Genomic DNA, 23566 nt, shown 5'->3' on the forward strand with positions numbered 1-23566 from the left:
TTCACACAGACACCCACAAACTCACCTCACACAGACACCCACAGACTCACCTCACACAGAGACCCACAGACTCACCTTACACAGAAACCCACAAACTCACCTCACACAGAAACCGACAGACTCACCTCACAGATACCCACAAACTCACCTCACATGCACACAGACCCACATACTTACCACATAGAGAACAACAGACTCACCTCACACAGACACACACAGAGACCCACAAACTCACCTCACATGCACACAGACCCACATACTTACCACATAGAGAACAACAGACTCACCTCACACAGACACACACAGAGACCCACAAACTCACCTCACAGATACCCACAAACTCACCTTACACATACACCCACACTCAACTCACACAGACACCCACAGACTCACCTCACACAGACTCACCACACAGAGACCCACAGACTTACCTCACACAGACACACACAGAGACTCACAAACTCACCTCACGCAGACACCCACAGACTCACCTCACACAGACTCATCACACAGAGACCCACAAACTCACCTCACACAGACACCCACAGACTCACCTCACACAGAGACCCACAGACTCACCTCACACAGACTCACGACACAGAGACCCACAAACTCACCTCACACAGACACCCACACTCACCTCACACAGAGACCCACAGACTCACCTTACACAGAAACCCACAAACTCAGTCACACAGAGACCCAGACTCACCTCACACAGACACACACAGAGACCCACAGACTCACCACAAAGAGAGACCCACAAACTCACCTCACACAGAGACCCAGACTCACCTCACACAGACACACACCCTCACCTCACACAGACACACACACTCACCTCACACAGACACACACAGAGACCCAGACTCACCACACACAGACACCTACACTCACCTCACACAAAGATGCACAGACTCACCTCACAGATACCCACAAACTCACCACACAGACACCCACAAACTCACCTCACACAGACACCCACAGACTCACCTCACACAGAGGCTCACAGACTCACCTTACACAGAAACCGACAAACTCACCTCACACAGAAACCGACAGACTCACCTCACAGATACCCACAAACTCACCTCACATGCACACAGACCCACAGACTTACCACATAGAGAACAACAGACTCACCTCACACAGACACACACAGAGACCAACAAACTCACCTCACAAATACCCACAAACTCACCTTACACAGACACACACACTCACCTCACACAGACACCCACAGACTCACCTCACACAGACTCACCACACAGAGACCCACAGACTCACCTCACACAGAGACGCACAGACTCCCCTCACACAGACACCCACAGACTCACCTCACACAGACTCACCACACAGAGACCCACAAACTCACCTCACACAGACACCCACAGACTCACCTCACACAGAGACCCACAGACTCACCTTACACAGAAACCCACAAACTCACCTCACACAGAAACCCACAGACTCACCTCACAGACACCCACAAACTCACCTCACACAGACACACACAGAGACCCACAGACTCACCACACACAGAGACCCACAAACTCACCTCACACAGACACCCACAGACTCACCTCACACAGACACCCACAGACTCACCTCACACAGAGACCCACAGACTCACCTCACACAGACTCACGACACAGAGACCCACAAATTCACCTCACACAGACACTCACAGACTCACCTCACAGACACCCACAGACTCACCTCACCCAGACACACACAGAGACCCACAGACTCACCACACACAGAGACCCAGACTCACCTCACACAGACACACACCCTCACCTCACACAGACACCCACAGACTCACCTCACACAGACTAACGACACAGAGACCCACAGACTCACCTCACAGACACACACCCTCACCTCACACAGACACACACACTCACCTCACACAGACACACACAGAGACCCAGACTCACCACACAGACACCTACACTCACCTCACACAAAGACGCACAGACTCACCTCACAGATACCCACAAACTCACCACACAGACACCCACAAACTCACCTCACACAGACACCCACAGACTCACCTCACACAGAGACCCACAGACTTACCTTACACAGAAACCGACAAACTCACCTCACACAGAAACCGACAGACTCACCTCACAGATACCCACAAACTCACCTCACACGCACACAGACCCACAGACTTACCACATAGAGAACAACAGACTCACCTCACACAGACACACACAGAGACCCACAAACTCACCTCACAGATACCCACAAACTCACCTTACACAGACACACACACTCACCTCACACAGACACCCACAGACTCACCTCACACAGACTCACCACACAGAGACCCACAGACTCACCTCACACAGAGACGCACAGACTCCCCTCACACAGACACCCACAGACTCACCTCACACAGACTCACCACACAGAGACCCACAAACTCACCTCACACAGACACGAACAGACTCACCTCACACAGAGACCCACAGACTCACCTTACACAGAAACCCACAAACTCACCTCACACAGAAACCCACAGACTCACCTCACAGACACCCACAAACTCACCTCACACAGACACACACAGAGACCCACAGACTCACTACACACAGAGACCCACAAACTCACCTCACACAGACACCCACAGACTCACCTCACACAGACACCCACAGACTCACCTCACACAGAGACCCACAGACTCACCTCACACAGACTCACGACACAGAGACCCACAAACTCACCTCACACAGACACCCACAGACTGACCTCACAGACACCCACAGACTCACCTCACCCAGACACACACAGAGACCCACAGACTCACCACACACAGAGACCCACAAACTCACCTCACACAGACACCAACAGACTCAGCTCACACAGACACCCACAGACTCACCTCACACAGAGACCCACAGACTCACCACACAGAGAGACCCACAAACTCACCACACAGAGAGACCCACAAACTCACCTCACACAGAGACCCAGACTCACCTCACACAGACACACACCCTCACCTCACACAGACACCCACAGACTCACCTCACACAGACTAACGACACAGAGACCCACAGACTCACCTCACACAGACACACACCCTCACCTCACACAGACACACACACTCACCTCACACAGACACACACAGAGACCCACAGACTCACCACACACAGACACCTACACTCACCTCACACAAAGACGCACAGACTCACCTCACAGATAAATACAAACTCACCACACAGACACCCACAAACTCACCTCACACAGACACCCACAGACTCACTTCACACAGAGACCCACAGACTCACCTTACACAGAGACCCACAGACTCACCACACAGAGACCCACAGACTCACCACACAGAGACCCACAGACTCACCACACAGAGACCCACAGACTCACCTCACACAGACATCCACAGACTCACCTCACACAGAGACCCACAGACTCACCACACAGAGACCCACAGACTCACCACACAGAGACCCACAGACTCACCACACAAACTCACCACACAAACTCACCACACACAGAGACCCACAGACTCACCTCACACAGAGCCCCGTGTCGGCATCTTCAGGCTGAGTCGACCACGAGGAGGCCCAGTCAGGGTTCAGATTTTTCCCGCCATCGCCGCAATTCGCCACGACCGGAAGCGGAAGTAGAAGTTGGGGGTGGAGGTGGGCGCCCATAGACTCGGGGCGGAAGGCGGCTTCCGGGGGCGTGGTCTCGCATTGCCACGTCACTCGGAGGGGTGTGGCTGAAGGGGGCGTGGTCACGTCACTCGGACTCTGACATCACCGGTGACGCTGCAATCATCACAAGCTCCCTCGGTACGAGACTGGCGTGAAGGAGTCGGCAGGTTCTTAAACGTCAGCTGACTCAGCTTCATCATCGTCGTTTTTCAAACAACTTCTGTTGAAGCCATCCTAGAGAAACTTTTGACGAGGTGAGTTTTGTGGGTTTAGTGGTGAGCGTGTGGGTCCGTGTTGTGGGTTCGTGGTGAGTGTTGTGGGTCCGTGTTGTGGGTTCGTAGTGAGTGTTGTGGGTTCGTGGTGAGTGTGTGGATCCGTGTTGTGGGTTCTTGGTGAGTGTGTAGGTCCGTGTTGAGGGTTCGTTGTGAGTGTTGTGGGTTCGTGGTGAGTGTGTGGGTCCGTGTTGTGGGTTCTTGGTGAGTGTGTAGGTCCGTGTTGTGGGTTCGTGGTGAGTGTTGTGGGTTCGTGGTGAGTGTCTGGGTCCGTGCTGTGGGTTCGTGGTGAGTGTTGTGGGTTCGTGGTTAGTGTGTGGGTCCCTGTTGTGGGTTCGTGGTGAGTGTTGTGGGTTCGTGGTGAGCGTGTGGGTCCGTGTTGTGGGTTCGTGGTGAGTGTTGTGGGTCCGTGTTGTGGGTTCGTGGTGAGTGTTGTGGGTGCGTGGTGAGTGTTGTGGGTTCGTGGTGAGTGTGTGGGTCCGTGTTGTGGGTCCGTGGTGAGTGTTGTGGGTTCGTGTTGTGGGTTCGTGGTGAGTGTTGTGGGTTCGTGGTGAGTGTTGTGGGTGCGTGGTGAGTGTTGTTGGTTCGTGGTGAGTGTTGTGGGTCCGTGTTGTGGGTCCGTGGTGAGTGTTGTGGGTTCGTGTTGTGGGTTCGTGGTGAGTGTTGTGGGTTCGCGGTGAGTGTTGTGGGTCCGTGGTGAGTGTGTGGGTCCGTGTTGTGGGTTCGTGGTGAGTGTTGTGGGTCCGTGTTGTGGGTTCGTGGTGAGTGTTGTGGGTCCGTGGTGAGTGTTGTGGGTCCGTGGTGAGTGTGTGGGTCCGTGTTGTGGGTTCGTGGTGAGTGTTGTGGGTCCGTGTTGTGGGTTCTTGGTGAGTGTGTAGGTCCGTGTTGTGGGTTCGTGGTGAGTGTTGTGGGTCCGTGTTGTTGGTTCGTGTGAGTGTTGTGGGTCCGTGGTGAGTGTTGTGGGTCTGTGGTGAGTGTGTGGGTCCGTGTTGTGGGTTCGTGGTGAGTGTTGTGGGTCCGTGTTGTGGGTTCTTGGTGAGTGTGTAGGTCCGTGTTGTGGGTTCGTGGTGAGTGTTGTGGGTTCGTGGTGAGTGTTGTGGGTTCGTGGTGAGTGTCTGGGTCCGTGCTGTGGGTTCGTGGTGAGTGTTGTGGGTTCGTGGTTAGTGTGTGGGTCCCTGTTGTGGGGTCGTGGTGAGTGTTGTGGGTTCGTGGTGAGCGTGTGGGTCCGTGTTGTGGGTTCGTGGTGAGTGTTGTGGGTCCGTGTTGTGGGTTCGTAGTGAGTGTTGTGGGTTCGTGGTGAGTGTGTGGATCCGTGTTGTGGGTTCTTGGTGCGTGTGTAGGTCCGTGTTGTGGGTTCGTGGTGAGTGTTGTGGGTTCGTGGTGAGTGTGTGGGTCCGTGTTGTGGGTTCTTGGTGAGTGTGTAGGTCCGTGTTGTGGGTTCGTGGTGAGTGTTGTGGGTTCGTGGTGAGTGTTGTGGGTTCGTGGTGAGTGTCTGGGTCCGTGCTGTGGGTTCGTGGTGAGTGTTGTGGGTTCGTGGTTAGTGTGTGGGTCCCTGTTGTGGGTTCGTGGTGAGTGTTGTGGGTTCGTGGTGAGCGTGTGGGTCCGTGTTGTGGGTTCGTGGTGAGTGTTGTGGGTCCGTGTTGTGGGTTCGTGGTGAGTGTTGTGGGTGCGTGGTGAGTGTTGTGGGTTCGTGGTGAGTGTGTGGGTCCGTGTTGTGGGTCCGTGGTGAGTGTTGTGGGTTCGTGTTGTGGGTTCGTGGTGAGTGTTGTGGGTTCGTGGTGAGTGTTGTGGGTGCGTGGTGAGTGTTATTGGTTCGTGGTGAGTGTTGTGGGTCCGTGTTGTGGGTCCGTGGTGAGTGTTGTGGGTTCGTGTTGTGGGTTCGTGGTGAGTGTTGTGGGTTCGTGGTGAGTGTTGTGGGTCCGTGGTGAGTGTGTGGGTCCGTGTTGTGGGTTCGTGGTGAGTGTTGTGGGTCCGTGTTGTGGGTTCGTGGTGAGTGTTGTGGGTCCGTGGTGAGTGTTGTGGGTCCGTGGTGAGTGTGTGGGTCCGTGTTGTGGGTTCGTGGTGAGTGTTGTGGGTCCGTGTTGTGGGTTCTTGGTGAGTGTGTAGGTCCGTGTTGTGGGTTCGTGGTGAGTGTTGTGGGTCCGTGTTGTTGGTTCTTGTGAGTGTTGTGGGTCCGTGGTGAGTGTTGTGGGTCTGTGGTGAGTGTGTGGGTCCGTTTTGTGGGTTCGTGGTGAGTGTTGTGGGTCCGTGTTGTGGGTTCTTGGTGAGTGTGTAGGTCCGTGTTGTGGGTTCGTGGTGAGTGTTGTGGGTTCGTGGTGAGTGTTGTGGGTTCGTGGTGAGTGTCTGGGTCCGTGCTGTGGGTTCGTGGTGAGTGTTGTGGGTTCGTGGTGAGTGTGTGGGTCCCTGTTGTGGGTTCGTGGTGAGTGTTGTGGGTTCGTGGTGAGTGTGTGGGTCCGTGTTGTGGGTTCGTGGTGAGTGTTGTGGGTGCGTGGTGAGTGTTGTGGGTTCGTGGTGAGTGTGTGGGTCCGTGTTGTGGGTTCGTGGTGAGTGTTGTGGGTTCGTGCTGAGTGTGTGGGTTCGTGGTGAATGTTGTGGGTCCGTGTTGTGGGTTCGTGGTGAGTGTTGTGGGTTCGTGGTGAGTGTGTGGGTCCGTGGTGTGTGTGTGGGTCCGTGTTTTGGGTTCGTGGTGAGTGTTGTGGGTTCGTGGTGAGTGTTGTGGGTCCGTGTTGTGGGTTCGTGGTGAGTGTTGTGGGTTCGTGGTGAGTGTGTGGGTCCGTGTTGTGGGTTCGTAGTGAGTGTTGTGGGTCCGTGTTGTGGGTTCGTGGTGAGTGTGTGGGTCCGTGTTGTGGGTTCGTGGTGAGTGTTGTGGGTTCGTGGTGAGTGTTGTGGGTCCGTGTTGTGGGTTCGTGGTGAGTGTTGTGGGATCGTGGTGAGTGTGTGGGTCCGTGTTGTGGGTTCGTGGTGAGTGTGTGGATCCGTGTTGTGGGTTCGTGGTGAGTGTTGTGGGATCGTGGTGAGTGTGTGGGTCCGTGTTGTGGGTTCGTGGTGAGTGTTGTGGGTTCGTGGTGAGTGTTGTGGGTTCGTGGTGTGTGGGTTCGTGTTGTGGGTTCGTGGTGAGGTTGGGTCCGTGGTGAGGATGTGAGTCCATGTGAGTTCGTGGTGAGGATGTGAGTCTGTATTGGGAGTTCCTGGTGAGGATGGGAGTTCGTTGTGAGAATGGTGGGTTCCTGGTGGGGGGGATGTGGGACAGTGGTGAGGATGTGAGTTCGTGTTGTGACTCTCTACATCATCTCCACCCCCCCCACCCACACAGAGACCTTGGGGACTGCTGCGTGAGCGAAGCCACTCTGAGCATCAACACCATGCAGGTAACGCATGGGCCCCTACACTCGACTTACCAACACCACCCTCACATACCGACACCACCCGCACTTACCAACACCACCCTCACCAACACCACCCACACTTACCAACACCACCCACACTTACCAACACCACCCTCACTTACCAACACCACCCACACTTACCAACAGCACTCACACTTACCAACAGCACTCACACTTACCAACACCACCCACACTTACCAACACCACCCTCACTTACGACCACCACCCACACTTACCAACACCACCCTCACTTACCAACACCACCCACACTTACCAACACCACCCTCACTTACGATCACCACCCACACTTACCAACACCACACCCACACTTACCAACACCACCCACACTTACCAACACCACCCTCACCAACACCACCCTCACTTACCAACACCACCCACACTTACCAACACCACTCCCACTTACCAACAGCACTCACACTTACCAACACTACCAGCACTTACCAACACCACCCTCACTTAACAACACCACCCACACTTACCAACACCACCCTCACTTACCAACACCACCCTCACTTACCAACACCACCCACACTTACCAACACCACCCACACTTACCAACACCACCCACACTTACCAACACCACTCACACTTACCAACAGCACTCACACTTACCAACAGCACTCACACTTACCAACACCATCCACACTTACCAACACCACCCACACTTACCAACACCACCAGCACTTACCAACACCACCCTCACTTACCAACACCACCCACACTTACCAACACCACCCTCACTTACCAACACCAACCACCCTTACCAACACCACCCTCACTTACCAACACCACCCTCACTTACCAACACACCCTCACTTACCAACACCACCCACACTTACGAACACCACCCTCACTTACCAACACCACCATCACCAACACCACCCACACTTACCAACACCACCCACACTTACCAACACCACCCACACTTACCAACACCACCCACACTTACCAACACCACCCTCACTTACCAACACCACCCACACTTACCAACACCACCCACACTTACCAACACCACCCTCACTTACCAACACCACCCACACTTACCAACACCACCCTCACTTACGATCACCACCCACACTTACCAACACCACACCCACACTTACCAACACCACCCACACTTAGCAACACCACCCTCACCAACACCACCCTCACTTACCAACACCACCCACACTTACCAACACCACTCACACTTACCAACAGCACTCACACTTACCAACACTACCAGCACTTACCAACACCATCCTCACTTACCAACACCACCCACACTTACCAACACCACCCTCACTTACCAACACCACCCTCACTTACCAACACCACCCACACTTACCAACACCACCCACACTTACCAACACCACCCACACTTACCAACACCACTCACACTTACCAACAGCACTCACACTTACCAACAGCACTCACACTTACCAACACCATCCACACTTACCAACACCACCCACACTTACCAACACCACCAGCACTTACCAACACCACCCTCACTTAGCAACACCACCCACACTTACCAACACCACCCTCACTTACCAACACCAACCACCCTTACCAACACCACCCTCACTTACCAACACCACCCACACTTACGAACACCACCCTCACTTACCAACACCACCATCACCAACACCACCCACACTTACCAACACCACCCACACTTACCAACACCACCCACACTTACCAACACCACCCACACTTACCAACACCACCCTCACTTACCAACACCACCCTCACTTACCAACACCACCCTCACTTACCAACACCACCCTCACTTACCAACACCACCCACACTTACCAACACCACCCTCACTTACCAACACCACCCTCACTTACCAACAACACCCACACTTACCAACACCACCCTCACTTACCAACACCACACACACTTACCAACACCACCAACACTTACCAACACCACCCACACTTACCAACACCACCCGCACTTACCAACACCACACACACTTACCAACACCGCCAATACTTACCAACACCACCCACACTTACCAACACCACCCTCACTTACCAACACCACCAGTACTTACCAACACCACCCACACTTACCAACACCACCCTCACTTACCAACACCACCCACACTTACCAACACCACCCTCACTTACCAACATCACCAGCACTTACCAACACCACCCACACTTACCAACACCACCCACACTTACCAACACCACCAACACTTACCAACACCACCCTCACTTACCAACACCACCATCACTTACCAACACCACCCTCACTTACCAACACCACCATCACTTACCAACACCACCCTCACTTACGAACACCACCCACACTTACGAACGAGCTTCCATGAAATATGTATTTGTTTGACATCGACTTGCAACTCGCACTCACGATCCGAACCTGGGAACGATCCTCCGCCAGATGTAGTGAGTGTGTTTGTGATGCCCGTACACTACTCTGTGGCACCACGGTGGCTAGGAGATGTTAACAACCTCACTTTGTATACAGGAGGTCGTGGGTTCGACCCCGGCACTAACGCCTACTGTTCACGTGAAGTCTGTGTGTGTAGAGGAGCCTACTGCAATATTGTTTTTGTGTGTGTGTGTGCGTGTAGACGAGCCAAGCTGCAGCGAGAAGGAGGGAGGGAGTCTGTGGCAACACGTGGAGCGCGCTGTCCGCAGCCGGCACCGGACCTATCCGCTGTAAATCGCCTCGAGGTGAGAACAGCAGTGAGCGGAACGTGGCCACGGTGAATGGGGGGGAAGTCACTACCGCCATTTTGCATGGGGGACTTCACGGTGGCCATGTTGCATAGGGGTCTTCACGATGGCCACGTTGCATGGGGGATGTCACGGCAGCCATTTTGCATGGGGGACATCACTATGGCCATGTTACGTGGGGGATTTCACGGTGGCCATGATGCATGGGGGTCGTTAGAGTGGCCATGTTGCATGGTGGACTTCATTGCGGCCATTTTGCAAGGGGGACTTCATTGCGGCCATGTTGCATGAGGGATGTCATGATGGCCATGTTGCATGGGGGACTTCATTGTGGCCATGTTGCATGGTGGACTTCATTGCGGCCATGTTGCATGAGGGATGTCATGATGGCCATGTTGCATGGGGGTTGTCATGGTGGCCATGTTGCATGGGGGACTTCATTGTGACCATTTTGCAAGGGGGACTTCATTGTGGCCATGTTGCATGATGGATGTCATGATGGTCATGTTTCATGGGGGCCTTACCTGGCATGTAAACAAAACAGAGATAGTTCAAAGTTTAAGCTGTTGTTGTTGTTGTCACGTGTTTAGCGATCCTGGAACTCTTTGGACCTCAGCTGAGTCATCGCCAAAAGCTGGAGCTGGCGGCCATGAAACAAATTTGGTTCTTCACTGTGGACAAGGTCGGCAAACCACGGGGCGGCAACAACAACGACGGCTACGACGACGATAACAACAACTACATCCCTGTGAGGCTCACAGAGACACAGAGACACCCACAGAGATACCCACAGAGACACCCACAGAGACACCCACAGAGACCCACTCCCATTGAGACACCCATAGAGACCCACAGAGACACCCATAGAGACCGACAGAGACACCCACAGAGACACCCACAGCGACCCACTCTCATTGAGACACCCACAGAGACCCACAGAGACCCAAAGAGACACCCACAGAGACCCACAGAGACCCACAGAGACCCACAGAGACCCAAAGAGACACCCAAAGAGACACCCACAGAGACACCCACAGAGACACCCACAGAGACACCCATAGAGACCCACAGAGACACCCACAGAGACACCAATAGAGACCCATAGAAACCCACAGAGACCCAAAGAGACACCTACAGAGACACCCACAGAGACACCCACAGAGAGCCACTCCCATTGAGACACCCAGAGACCCACAGAGACACCCACAGAGACACCCACAGAGACACCCAGAGAGACCCACAGAGACACCCAGAGACACCCACAGAGACACCCAGAGACACCCACAGAGACCCACAGAGACACCCATAGACACCCACGGAGACACCCACAGAGACACCCACAGAGACACCCACAGAGACCCACTCCCATTGAGACACCCATAGAGACCCACAAAGACCCACAGAGACCCAAAGAGACACCCACAGAGACATCGATAGAGACCCACAGAGACCCAAAGAGAAACCCACAGAGACACCCACAGAGACACCCATAGACACCCACAGAGACACCCATAGACACCCATAGAGACACCCACAGAGACCCAAAGAGACACCCACAGAGAAACCCATAGAGACCCACAGAGACCCAAAGAGACAGCCACAGAGACACCCACAGAGACACCCACAGAGATCCACAGAGACCCAAAGAGACACCCACAGAGACACCCACAGAGACCCACTCCCATTGAGACCCACTCAGGCACCCAAAGAGACACCATTAGACACCCACAGAGCTTTTTGTTGGGTTAGAAGGCACGAGTATAAATGTGCAATGGTTAAACCTGCCACCACCACCAGACACAGACAGTCGGTTAAGGTTTTGTGCTACGGGTTTCTGGGGGTCTCTGTGGGTCTCTAATGATCTGTGTGAGCCTTGATTGGTCTGGGTGTCTGTGGGTCTCTGTGGGTCTCTCGGGATCTGGGTCTCTGTGCACGTGTAGTGTTGTGGATTCAGGAGACGTCGGAGTCGGTTCTTGGAGGCAACACTGTTCATTAAACCACCTCGCTCGGCAGTACAGTCCCAGTACACTCAGGGTTACTGTCCTCTACACCTAGGGTTAACGTGCCCTAACACAGGGCTACACTCAGGGTCCTCCTACACCACTGTCTAGGGAGGGTACTGCCTCTGGGCTAACGTGCCCTATAACACAGAACTACACTCAGGGTCCTCCTACACCACTGTCTAGGGAGGGTACTGCCTCTGGGCTAACGTGCCCTATAACACAGGGCTACACTCAGGGTCCTCCTACACCACTGTCTAGGGAGGGTACTGCCTCCGGGCTAACGTGCCCTGTAACACAGAACTACACTCAGGGTACTCCTACACCACTGTCTAGGGAGGGTACTGCCTCTGGGCTAACGTGCCGTATAACACAGGGCTACACTCAGGGTCCTCCTACACCACTGTCTAGGGTGGGTACTGCCTCTGGACTAACGTGCCCTATAACACAGAACTACACTCAGGGTCCTCCTACACCACTGTCTAGGGAGGGTACTGCCTCCAGGCTAACGTGCCCTATAACACAGGGATACACTCAGGGTCCTCCTACACCACTCTCTAGGGAGGTACTGCCTCCGGGCTAACGTGCCCTATAACACAGAACTACACTCAGGGTCCTCCTACACCACTGTCTAGGGAGGGTACTGCCTCTGGGCTAACGTGCCCTGTAACACAGGGCTACACTCAGGGTCCTCCTACACCACTGTCTAGTGAGGGTACTGCCTCCGGGCTAACGTGCCCTATAACACAGAACTACACTCTGGGTACTCCTACACCACTGTCTAGGGAGCGTACTGCCTCTGGGCTAACGTGCCCTATAACACAGGGCTACACTCAGGGTCCTCCTACACCACTGTCTAGGGAGGGTACTGCCTCCGGGCTAACGTGCCCTGTAACACAGAACTACACTCAGGGTACTCCTACACCACTGTCTAGGGAGGGTACTGTCTCTGGGCTAACGTGCCCTATAACACAGGGCTACACTCAGGGTCCTCCTACACCACTGTCTAGGGTGGGTACTGCCTCTGGACTAACGTGCCCTATAACACAGAACTACACTCAGGGTCCTCCTACACCACTGTCTAGGGAGGGTACTGCCTCCAGGCTAACGTGCCCTATAACACAGGGATACACTCAGGGTCCTCCTACACCACTCTCTAGGGAGGTACTGCCTCCGGGCTAACGTGCCCTATAACACAGAACTACACTCAGGGTCCTCCTACACCACTGTCTAGGGAGGGTACTGCCTCTGGGCTAACGTGCCCTGTAACACAGGGCTACACTCAGGGTCCTCCTACACCACTGTCTAGTGAGGGTACTGCCTCCGGGCTAACGTGCCCTGTAACACAGGGCTACACTCAGGGTCCTCCGGCTATGGGTGCCTAGGGGGGAGGCCGTTCTAACTCGGCCCTAGCCACGGTTCCGAGTTCCGACCACTGACCCACTGGACGCGGCCCTCACGAGGACGTCAGGGGACCAGGGGTTCCCGGAGTCTCACGGCCGAGCCGCACAAAGTCCCCCGGCCCTGCTAAGGGCAGCGGGGGCTAGGGGGGTCTCCTATCTAGCTGGGCTTGGGCCTTCCTGTCTAGCTGCTGGTCTTAGGCTTTCGGTCTTCAACTGGTCCAGATCGACCTGGGGAGGTCCCCTTTGATGCCCCTTGCTCCATCTATGGCGCCGCCACACATCGCGTTAAAGTTATTTTGCACCGTTTTGTCGCGAACTTTGGCCAATCCACTCACGACGACGAGGACGTCGGCCGCGGTGGCCAGAAGATGTTAGCTCCCTCGCCCGGTGTGCAGGAGGTCGTGGGTTCGATACCGGCCCTGACACCCGCTGATGCCGCTGCTGTTAGCTGTTGCATATGCGGAGTTTACGTCTCGATCTCTCTCCTCGTGGGTGGCGTGGATTTCTTTCCGCCGGGGTCCTCCCTCCGTCGTTTTTCCTTAGAGACATTTAGAGACGATGTCACCGCACATTTAGAACCCACGGGCCTCATCATTGCCACACGGTGGTAATGATGAGGCCACTTCGTTGAGCTACGGTTTGCGATGGCCAGGTCGCTTTTGAGATAGAAGAGCTACATAGGCAGTTCAAGTGGTGGGGTCTTTAACAGCGTAACAATAGGCTGTACCATTTCTGTAAATAAAAACACAACCTTGTGGTGAACATGCAAACAAAAACAGGCTCTGGTAATAAGTGGCATTGCCTTTGACACTAATTGGTCTGCACCAGAGAGAGCGTCCTTCTTTAGGCCCTAGTCTCACAACCTGTGTCTCACTACCCAGTGTCTCACTACCCAGTGTCTCACTACCCAGTGTCTCACTACCCAGTGTCTCACTAGCAGTGTCTCACTACCTGTGTCTCACTACCCAGTGTCTCACTACCCAGTGTCTCACTACCCAGTGTCTCACTACCTGTGTCTCACTACCCAGTGTCTCACTACCCAGTGTCTCACTACCTGTGTCTCACTAGCAGTGTCTCACTACCCAGTGTCTCACTACCTAGTGTCTCACTAGCAGTGTCTGACTACCCAGTGTCTCACTACCCAGTGTCTCACTAGCAGTGTCTCACCACCAGTGTCTCACTACCAGTGTCTCACTACCCAGTGTCTCACTAGCAGTGTCTTACCACCAGTGTCTCACTACCAGTGTCTCGCTACCAGTGTCTCACTAACAGTGTCTCACTACCGAGTGTCTCACCACCAGTGTCTCACTACCCAGTGTCTCACCACCAGTGTCTCACCACCAGTGTCTCACTACCAGTGTCTCACAACCTGTCCCACTACCAGTGTCTCACCACCCGTGTCTCACTAGCAGTGTCTCACTACCCAGTGTCTCACTACCCATTGTCTCACTACCAGTGTCTCACTACCCAGTGTCTCACTACCAGTATCTCACTACCCAGTGTCTCACTACCAGTGTCTCACTACCCAGTGTCTCACTAGCAATGTCTCACTACCAGTGTCTCACTACCCAGTGTCTCACTAGCAGTGTATCACCACCAGTGTCTCAGTACCAGTGTCTCACTAGCAATGTCTCACTACCAGTGTCTCACTACCAGTGTCTCACTACCCATTGTCTCACTACCAGTGTCTCACTACCAGTGTCTCACTACCCAGTGTCTCACTACCAGTGTCTCACTACCCATTGTCTCACTACCAGTGTCTCACTACCAGTGTCTCACTACCCAGTGGCTCACTACCAGTGTCTCACTACCCAGTGTCTCACTACCCAGTGTCTCACTACCAGTATCACACCACCCAATGTCTCACTACCAATGTCTCACCACCAGTCTCACTACCCAGTGTCTCACTACCCAGTGTCTCACTACCCAGTGTCTCACTACCAGTGTCTCGCCAGCAGTGTCTCACCACCAGTGTCTCACTACCCAGTGTCTCACCACACAGTGTCTCACTACCCAGTGTCTCACTACCCAGTGTCTCATTACCAGTGTCTCACCACCAGTGTCTCACCACCAGTGTCTCACTACCCTGTGTCTCACTACCCAGTGTCTCACTACCCAGTGTCTCACTACCCAGTGTCTCACTACCCAGTGTCTCATTACCAGTGTCTCACCACCAGTGTCTCACTACCAGTGTCTCACTACCCAGTGTCTCACTACCCAGTGTCTCACTACCTGTGTCTCACTAGCGGTGTCTCACTACCCAGTGTCTCACCACCAGTGTCTCACTACCCAGTGTCTCACTACCCAGTGTCTCACCACCTGTGTCTCACCACCTGTGTCTCACTACCCAGTGTCTCACTACCCAGTGTCTCACCACCAGTGTCTCACCACCAGTGTCTCATTACACAGTGTCTCACTACCCAGTGTCTCACCACCAGTGTCTCACCACCAGTGTCTCATTACACAGTGTCTCACTACCCAGTGTCTCACTACCCAGTGTCTCACTACCAGTGTCTCACTACCTGTCTCGCCAGCAGTGTCTCACCACCAGTGTCTCACTACCCAGTGTCTCACCACACAGTGTCTCACTTCCCAGTGTCTCACTACCCAGTGTCTCATTACCAGTGTCTCACCACCAGTGTCTCACCACCAGTGTCTCACTACCAGTGTCTCACTACCCTGTGTCTCGCTACCCAGTGTCTCACTACCCAGTGTCTCACTACCTGTGTCTCACTACCAGTGTCTCACTACCCAGTGTCTCACTACCCAGTGTCTCACTAGCGGTGTCTCACTACCCAGTGTCTCACCACCAGTGTCTCACTACCCAGTGTCTCACTATCCAGTGTCTCACCACCTGTGTCTCACCACCTGTGGCTCACTACCCAGTGTCTCACTACCCAGTGTCTCACCACCAGTGTCTCACTACCCAGTGTCTCACCACCAGTGTCTCACTACCCAGTGTCTCACCACCAGTGTCTCATTACACAGTGTCTGACTACCCAGTGTCTCACCACCAGTGTCTCACTACCAGTGTCTCACTAGCAGCGTCTCACTACCAGTGTCTCACCACCAGTGTCTCACTACCAGCGTCTCACTACCCAGTGTTAGATGGATAAACGCAAAAAGGCGAACAACCCCCCCCAAGTTTTAACATCATTCGGCCTTCTTGGGTCCGTCGGTAAAGTCGCGTAGATAGGTTCAAAGACAATAATAAAAGTAACGGGAAGACGACCGCTTGCGTTGCGATGGAAACGTCGGAGTTTTCCGTTATCTTTGATTATTTCCTTTGAGCCTATCCACGTGGTGGCTTTACCGACGGACCCAAGAATGTGAATTCCTGCAGTCACGAAAGCTTCAAGTCAAGCAGCGTTCGGCAAGTTTAACGCAACATTTAAACGTTTCCGCGATCCGATACCCGAGCAAAAACAAACCTTCGTGGTGGAGAATGGCGGTCGTGGAATCCCCGACTGCCGCCGTCGCCGCCACCACCGAGCGTCAGGCGCTCCGTTCGCGACGGCTCTGACCACCGGCCTCCGCCTCCTCCTCCTCCGCCTCCCTAGGTCCGCAAGGAACAGCTCCAGTACCGCTACGAGGTGCAGAAGAAGATCGGCAAGGGAGGCCAGGGGCTGGTGCTGCAGTGCCTCGACCACAAAACCAAAACGCTCGTGGCCGTCAAGATGCTGTCGATGGCCTCGCGGTGAGCCGGGAGGGCCTTCCGCGGTGGCCCGCGATTCTCGGGAAATAATCATCAAATGATCGGAGGCACCGCCGTGAAACTGCCACCAACTGTGGACTCGCCGACAAAATACTAACTGCCGTAAAACTTCTGCTAACTATAAACTAACAAAATACTAACTGACGTAAAACTGCCGCTAACTATAAACGAACAAAATACTAACTGCCGAAAAACTTCTGCTAACTATAAACTAACAAAATACTAACTGCCGTAAAACTGCTGCTAACTATAAACTAATAAAATACTAACTGCCGTAAACCTGCTGCTAACTATGAACTAACAAAATACTAACTGCTGTAAAACTGCTGCTATGAACTAACAAAATACTAACTGCCATAAACTGCTGCTAACTATAAACTAACAAAATCTTACTGCCATAAAACTGCTGCTAACTATAAACTAACAAAATACTAACTGCCATAAAACTGCTGCTAACTATAAAACTCACAAACAAAATTTTACCGCCGTAAAACTTACTGCTAAATATCAACTAACTCACTAAATAATAACCTGCCGTAAGACTACTGCTGTGAATCAAAGTTAACCAACAGAATAATAACTGCCGTACCACTATTGCTAACTACAAACTAACAACAACAATCGCCATTGGCCACTAGGTGGCGGTGACGTCACCACGTTGCTTCTGCCAGGCCATGTGCACCTTGAGGCTACGTGAAGTGTAACCAACAGACCTATGGAGACCCACAGAGACACCCACACAGAGATACCCACAGAGACACCCACACAGAGACACCCACAGAGACACCCAGACCCACACAGAGATACCCACACAAAGATACCCACACAGAGACCCACAGAGAGCTACAGAGACACCCAGACCCACAGAGACACCCGGACCCACAGAGACACCCGGACCCACACAGAGACACCCACAGAGACACCCACACAGAGTCACCAACGCAGAGACACCCACACAGAGACACCCACACAGAGTCACCCACGCAGAGTCACCCACACAGAGTCACCCACACAGAGTCACCCACGCAGAGTCACCGTCATCGATTTCGCGACCTTCCACCTCCCGCTCCACAGCCCCTCGATAGCGGCCTGCCAGAGAAGGGAGCTGAAGATGGCCAAGGAGCTGCAGGGCAGGGCCAGCGATGAGCGCTACGGAGTCATCCGGGTCCTCGACACGTTCCAATTCCGCGGGCACAATTGCCTCGTCGTCGAGCTCTTGAAGTACGCGAACCTCCGCTTACCCCCACCCACCCACCCACCCCACCCACCCCACCCACCCACCCACCCCGCCCACCCACGTGCGTGTCCATTGCTCCGCTCGATGGTTTCTTTATTTCGGAATTAATATTGATTTAACGGTTAATCAAGCAACTCAATTCGTCGATTTATCACTTTGAATGAGTTTCACTCGCAGGGCTGTCGCGACCAATGTCATCCTTAATAGGTTTGGTTTGTTTTTTGGGGGGGGTTGGATCGCGTAAATGCATCAATGTCGTGTCGTGAAATCCGCCACCACCCGACACGGCCGACTAGTAAGGGTTCAGTGATGAAGGTTTTTTTGTGGATTAGATCGCCGTTATTTATAAACGTGTCGTTAACCCTCCACCACCCGACACGGCCAATCGGCAAAAATAAAGTGTCACGTTGACAAAAGGCAAAATTCGTTCACTGCTTTAGCCCACCGGTGTGTTGAAGAGTGAACCCACAACGTTTACAGCTTGTTGTCACGCAGACAGAACGTGGCAATTCGTTGGGGTCATCCTGGATTCAAGACTGAATTTTGAAGGGCACATTGATTATATTGGTAAAAAGACAAAAATAAAAGATTGGTTTTCTGTATCGACACAGGCACTGCTTACCCGCCAATGTTCCGTTTGGAATTGATGAAAGCTACCATACCGCCTCTACTTGACTACTGTGACATCGTGTATAAATCAGCCCCAAGTACTGTACTGAAGAAGCTTGATTCCATCTATCACTCGGCCTTAAGATTGACATTGAACTGCCCGTATAGGACTCACCACTGTGATCTCTACATTGGGTCAAACTGAACATCTCTTAATGTTCGACGGATTGTGCACCAGATATTATTCATTCACGATGTACTTACGAAAAAATCCGCAGACTACCTGCTGGATCTCCTCTCTGCTTCAAAGAACAAATTTGACCTAAGGTCTTCGCTCATTTACCAGCTTTCACATTCCCTATTGCCGTGCAAATACTGGAGGAAGGGACTTTGCTATCGATGCAAAGGCCCTGCCAATAAACTGCAACTTGAATCACTGCTTATGAGATCTTCACTCAAAACTGCTCTAGAGGAGTTGTACACCCCTAGCTGCCACTGCTATTCAGTGGCCTAAAATAAAATAAAATGTTTCGCTCCGGATGACCGCTGCAAAGTATTATCTGTATTTTGATTTAGCGCGCTGATCTTAAAGGTGCATTTTAAAATGTGATACTCCGACCGATGCTCCTGCTATTGTGGAGTGACTCATGCAGCCAGCTATGGCTCTAGGGTTTGGTGGTACATGTTGTTTATGTAGTTTATTGTAAAAAAAATTCGGTCACAGTTTCTATGATCACTGTTACATTGCTTTTATGACTTTATTTTGGTGATTTTGAAAACGTTTTTTTTGGTTTGGACATGTTTGTTTTGTTGTAGTACGGCGTTAGACTGACGGCCTTAATCTAAAGTTGTCTTGTGGTTGTTGTTTGACTTTGCATCCCACACTGGGATTTTTGCACGCAGCGTTGGTGGTGTGCACGGTGCTTTTTCTGGAATATTTTTGCTGTTTTTTCCCCATCGATTTTCTGTTTTGCACAGTCAACACACACAAAGTCACCTTAAGATGTTTTTCTTGGTCGTGTTTTTGGTTTTTGTTTGTTGCGGTTGCACCCGATTCAAGAGCCGGATGGCTCACGGGGCTATACCAAAATAAATGAAACTGAAACTAGTGTGTAGTGTAAAGTGTAGTGTATAGTGTAGTGTATAGTGTAGTGTATAGTGTAGTGTGTAGTGTAGTGTATAGTGTAGTGTAGTGTGTAGTAGTGTAGTGTGTAGTAGTGTATAGTGTAGTGTACAGTGTAGTGTATAGTAGTGTGTAGTGTAGTGTAAAGTGTAGTGTGTAGTAGTGTAGTGTATAGTAGTGTAGTGTATAGTGTAGTGTATAGTGTAGTGTAGTGTATAGTAGTGTAGAGTGTAGTGTATAGTGTAGTGTATAGTGTAGTGTATAGTGTAGTGTATAGTAGTGTGTAGTGTAAAGTGTAGTGTGTAGTAGTGTAGTGTATAGTGTAGTGTATAGTGTAGTGTACGTTACATGTTTTTGTTTATTATTTTATTGTTTTATATTTTTATTCTTTTATTGTTTTCCTTCTACTACGCGGGGGTGACTTTACCGAAAGAACCAAGAATAATAATTTGATTGTTTTACAATAATTTAATTGTTTTATATTTTTATTATTTTATTGTTTCCCTATCTACGTGGTGGTGACTTTACCGAAAGAACCAAGAATAATAATTTTATTGTTTTACAATAATTTTATTGTTTTATATTTTTATTATTTTATTGTTTCCCTTCTACGTGGCGGTGACTTTACCGAAAGAACCAAGAATAATAATTTTATTGTTTTACAATAATTTTATTGTTTTATATTTTTATTATTTTATTGTTTCCCTATCTACGTGGTGGCGGTGACTTTACCGAAAGAACCAAGAATAATAATTTTATTGTTTTACAATAATTGTATTGTTTTATATTTTTCTTATTTTATTGTTTCCCTATCTACGTGGCGGTGACTTTACCGAAAGAACCAAGAATAATAATTTTATTGTTTTACATTAATTTTATTTTTTATATTTTTATTATTTTATTGTTTCCCTATCTACGTGGCGGTGACTTTACCGAAAGAACCAAGAATAATAATTTTATTGTTTTATATTTTTATTATTTTATTGTTTCCCTATCTACGTGGCGGTGACTTTACCGAAAGAACCAAGAATAAAAATTTTATTATTTTACAATAATTTTATTGTTTTATATTTTATTATTTTTATTGTTTCCCTATCTACGTGGCGGTGACTTTACCGAAAGAACCAAGAATAATAATTTTATTGTTTTACAATAATGTTATTGTTTTATATTTTTATTATTTTATTGTTTCCCCTATCTACGTGGTGGTGACTATACCAAAAGAACCAAGAATAATAATTTTATTGTTTTACAATAACTTTATCGTTTTATATTGTTATTATTTTATTGTTTCCCTTCTACTACGTGGTGACTTTACCAAAAGAACCAAGAATATGAATCCCTGCAGTCACGAAAGCTTTAAATCGAAAAATCACTCAACTATAAACTATTTTTATTTTTCTATTTAAAGCTTTCGCGACTGCAGCTATTCATATTATTGGTTGTTTCGGTAAAGTCACCGCCACGTAGATTGGGGAAACAAAAAAATAATAAAAATATAAAACAATAAAATTATTATTCTTGGTTCTTTCGGTAAAGCCACCGCCGTCACGTAGATAGGGAAACAATAAAATAATAAAAATATAAAACAATAAAATTATTGTAAAACAATAAAATTATTATTCTTGGTTCTTTCGGTTAAAGTCACCACCATGTATTTACGTATCTACGTGGCGGTGACTTTAACCGAAAGAACCAAGAATAATAATTACATAGGGAAACAATGAAAATAATCAAATATATATAAACAATAAAATTCCCACGACGTTTCGACCGCAACGCAAGCAGTCATCATCAGGTGCGAAATCCAACGGCAAGAAACATTTTAAAGGAGTGGCGCTTTGTGTTTATTTATTTTTTAACGTTAGCACCACGGAGAGCGATTTGACAGTTTGTTTAGATGGACGCAGGAAGTCCTCGCGATTCAACGGAAACGCTCCCCACGAATTACACGTTCAATTTTTTTTTTAAAATATATATAATATAGTAATAAAATATTTCCACTGAAAAGTTAGTGAGAAAATTATGAAATGATACATTATTAATAGGTGGGTAATGATGCAACACAAAAAAATAATGCGTGATAAGATGGTAATAAAATGACGGAACAATTGTAAAACAGCAACGAGGATATTGTGATGAAATAAAAATATACCGCTCGTAGAAATCAAAATCGTGAAACGCTGATAATAAAGCAATAATGAAAATAATGCGTTGATTAAATTGCGATGAAATCGTAGCGATAAAACGATGGTGACAAAATAATAAATTATTCTTAGTTCTTTCGGTAAAGTCACGTTGAAGGGAAACAATAAAATAATAAAATATACATAAAACAATTAAAAAAATATGGTATAAAAATAATTGTATTAAAAACATTTTTTTAATTGTTTTATATATATTTTATTGTTTCCCTTCAACGTGACTTTACCGAAAGAACTAAGAATATGAATTACTGCAGTCATGAAAGCTTTAAATAAAATTTTTATAAAATAGTTGAAATTACAATAAAATCATTAAATCATTATATTCTTGGTTCTTTCGGTAAAGTCACCACGTTGAAAGGGAAACAATAAAAACTATAAAAATATATATACACGTAAAACAATAAAACTCTCACGACGTCACTTTACCGAAAGAACCAACAATATGAATCACTGCCAGTCACGAAAGCTTGAAATCGAAATTTAACGAAATCACCGTCGTAAAATACTCAACGTCGTTTTGTGGGCGTTGGCTCCGTCAGCGCAAGCAGTGCGGCGTGGCGAGGCCGCGGATGAACACCGGCGGAGCGACGAGGCTTTACACCACCCCCCCCCCAACCCCCCCGCAAAACTAACCAAGTGGTACAGTCCGTTTGGGGCCCTGCGGACGTCATCGGAACGGCAAAGGGGTTTTTATTTAACGTCGTCGTTGTTGTCGTTGTGGCCTCAGGAGGAGCCTCAAAGACGTCGTGAGAAAAGGGAGCGCCGGGCGGATCTACCCGAGGCGTCTGAGGGAGTACACCGGGGCCATCCTCGACTTCCTGCTGTACGCCAAGGGGCGGGGCGTCGTCCACGCGGACATCAAGCCGGTGAGCGGGGGGCGGGCCGCGGTGGTGGCCACCTCCCGCCGGGGCGCTCGCTCGGCTGGCGCGGAGGCGGCCACCCCCGGGGCCCACGGTCGACCCGCGGGGGGGTCGACCGTGGGCCCCGTCCGTCTGTGGGTCTCTGTGTGGGTCTCGATGAGTATGGGTCTCTGTGGGTCTCTGTGTGAGTCTCTATGAGTATGGGTCTCTGTGGGTCTCTATGAGTATGGGTCTCTATGAGTATGGGTCTCTGTGGGTCTCTATGAGTATGGGTCTCTATGAGTATGGGTCTCTGTGTGGGTCTCTATGAGTATGGGTCTCTGTGGGTCTCTATGAGTATGGGTCTC

The 23566-nt window shown here is 50.4% G+C and overlaps 1 protein-coding gene across 1 annotated transcript in view; it reads left to right on the forward strand.

Moving 5' to 3' along the window:
- Positions 1-3825: 3825 nt before the first annotated feature.
- The window catches only part of LOC142907204 (uncharacterized), a 28112-nt gene continuing 8371 nt past the window's right edge, over positions 3826-23566 (forward strand). Inside the window, exons 1-5 of the mRNA XM_076056467.1 lie at positions 3826-3943; positions 7275-7329; positions 9960-10062; positions 10656-10813; positions 23087-23225. Of these exons, the coding sequence (XP_075912582.1) occupies positions 7324-7329; positions 9960-10062; positions 10656-10813; positions 23087-23225 (406 nt within the window). The 5' untranslated portion in view covers positions 3826-3943; positions 7275-7323. The remainder of the gene's footprint in view (positions 3944-7274; positions 7330-9959; positions 10063-10655; positions 10814-23086; positions 23226-23566) is intronic.

The sequence above is a fragment of the Petromyzon marinus genome, chromosome 75 (assembly GCF_048934315.1).
Source record: "Petromyzon marinus isolate PM22_M1 ecotype Great Lakes invasive population chromosome 75, UKy_Petmar_22M1.pri1.0, whole genome shotgun sequence".
Classification (NCBI taxonomy): domain Eukaryota; kingdom Metazoa; phylum Chordata; class Hyperoartia; order Petromyzontiformes; family Petromyzontidae; genus Petromyzon; species Petromyzon marinus.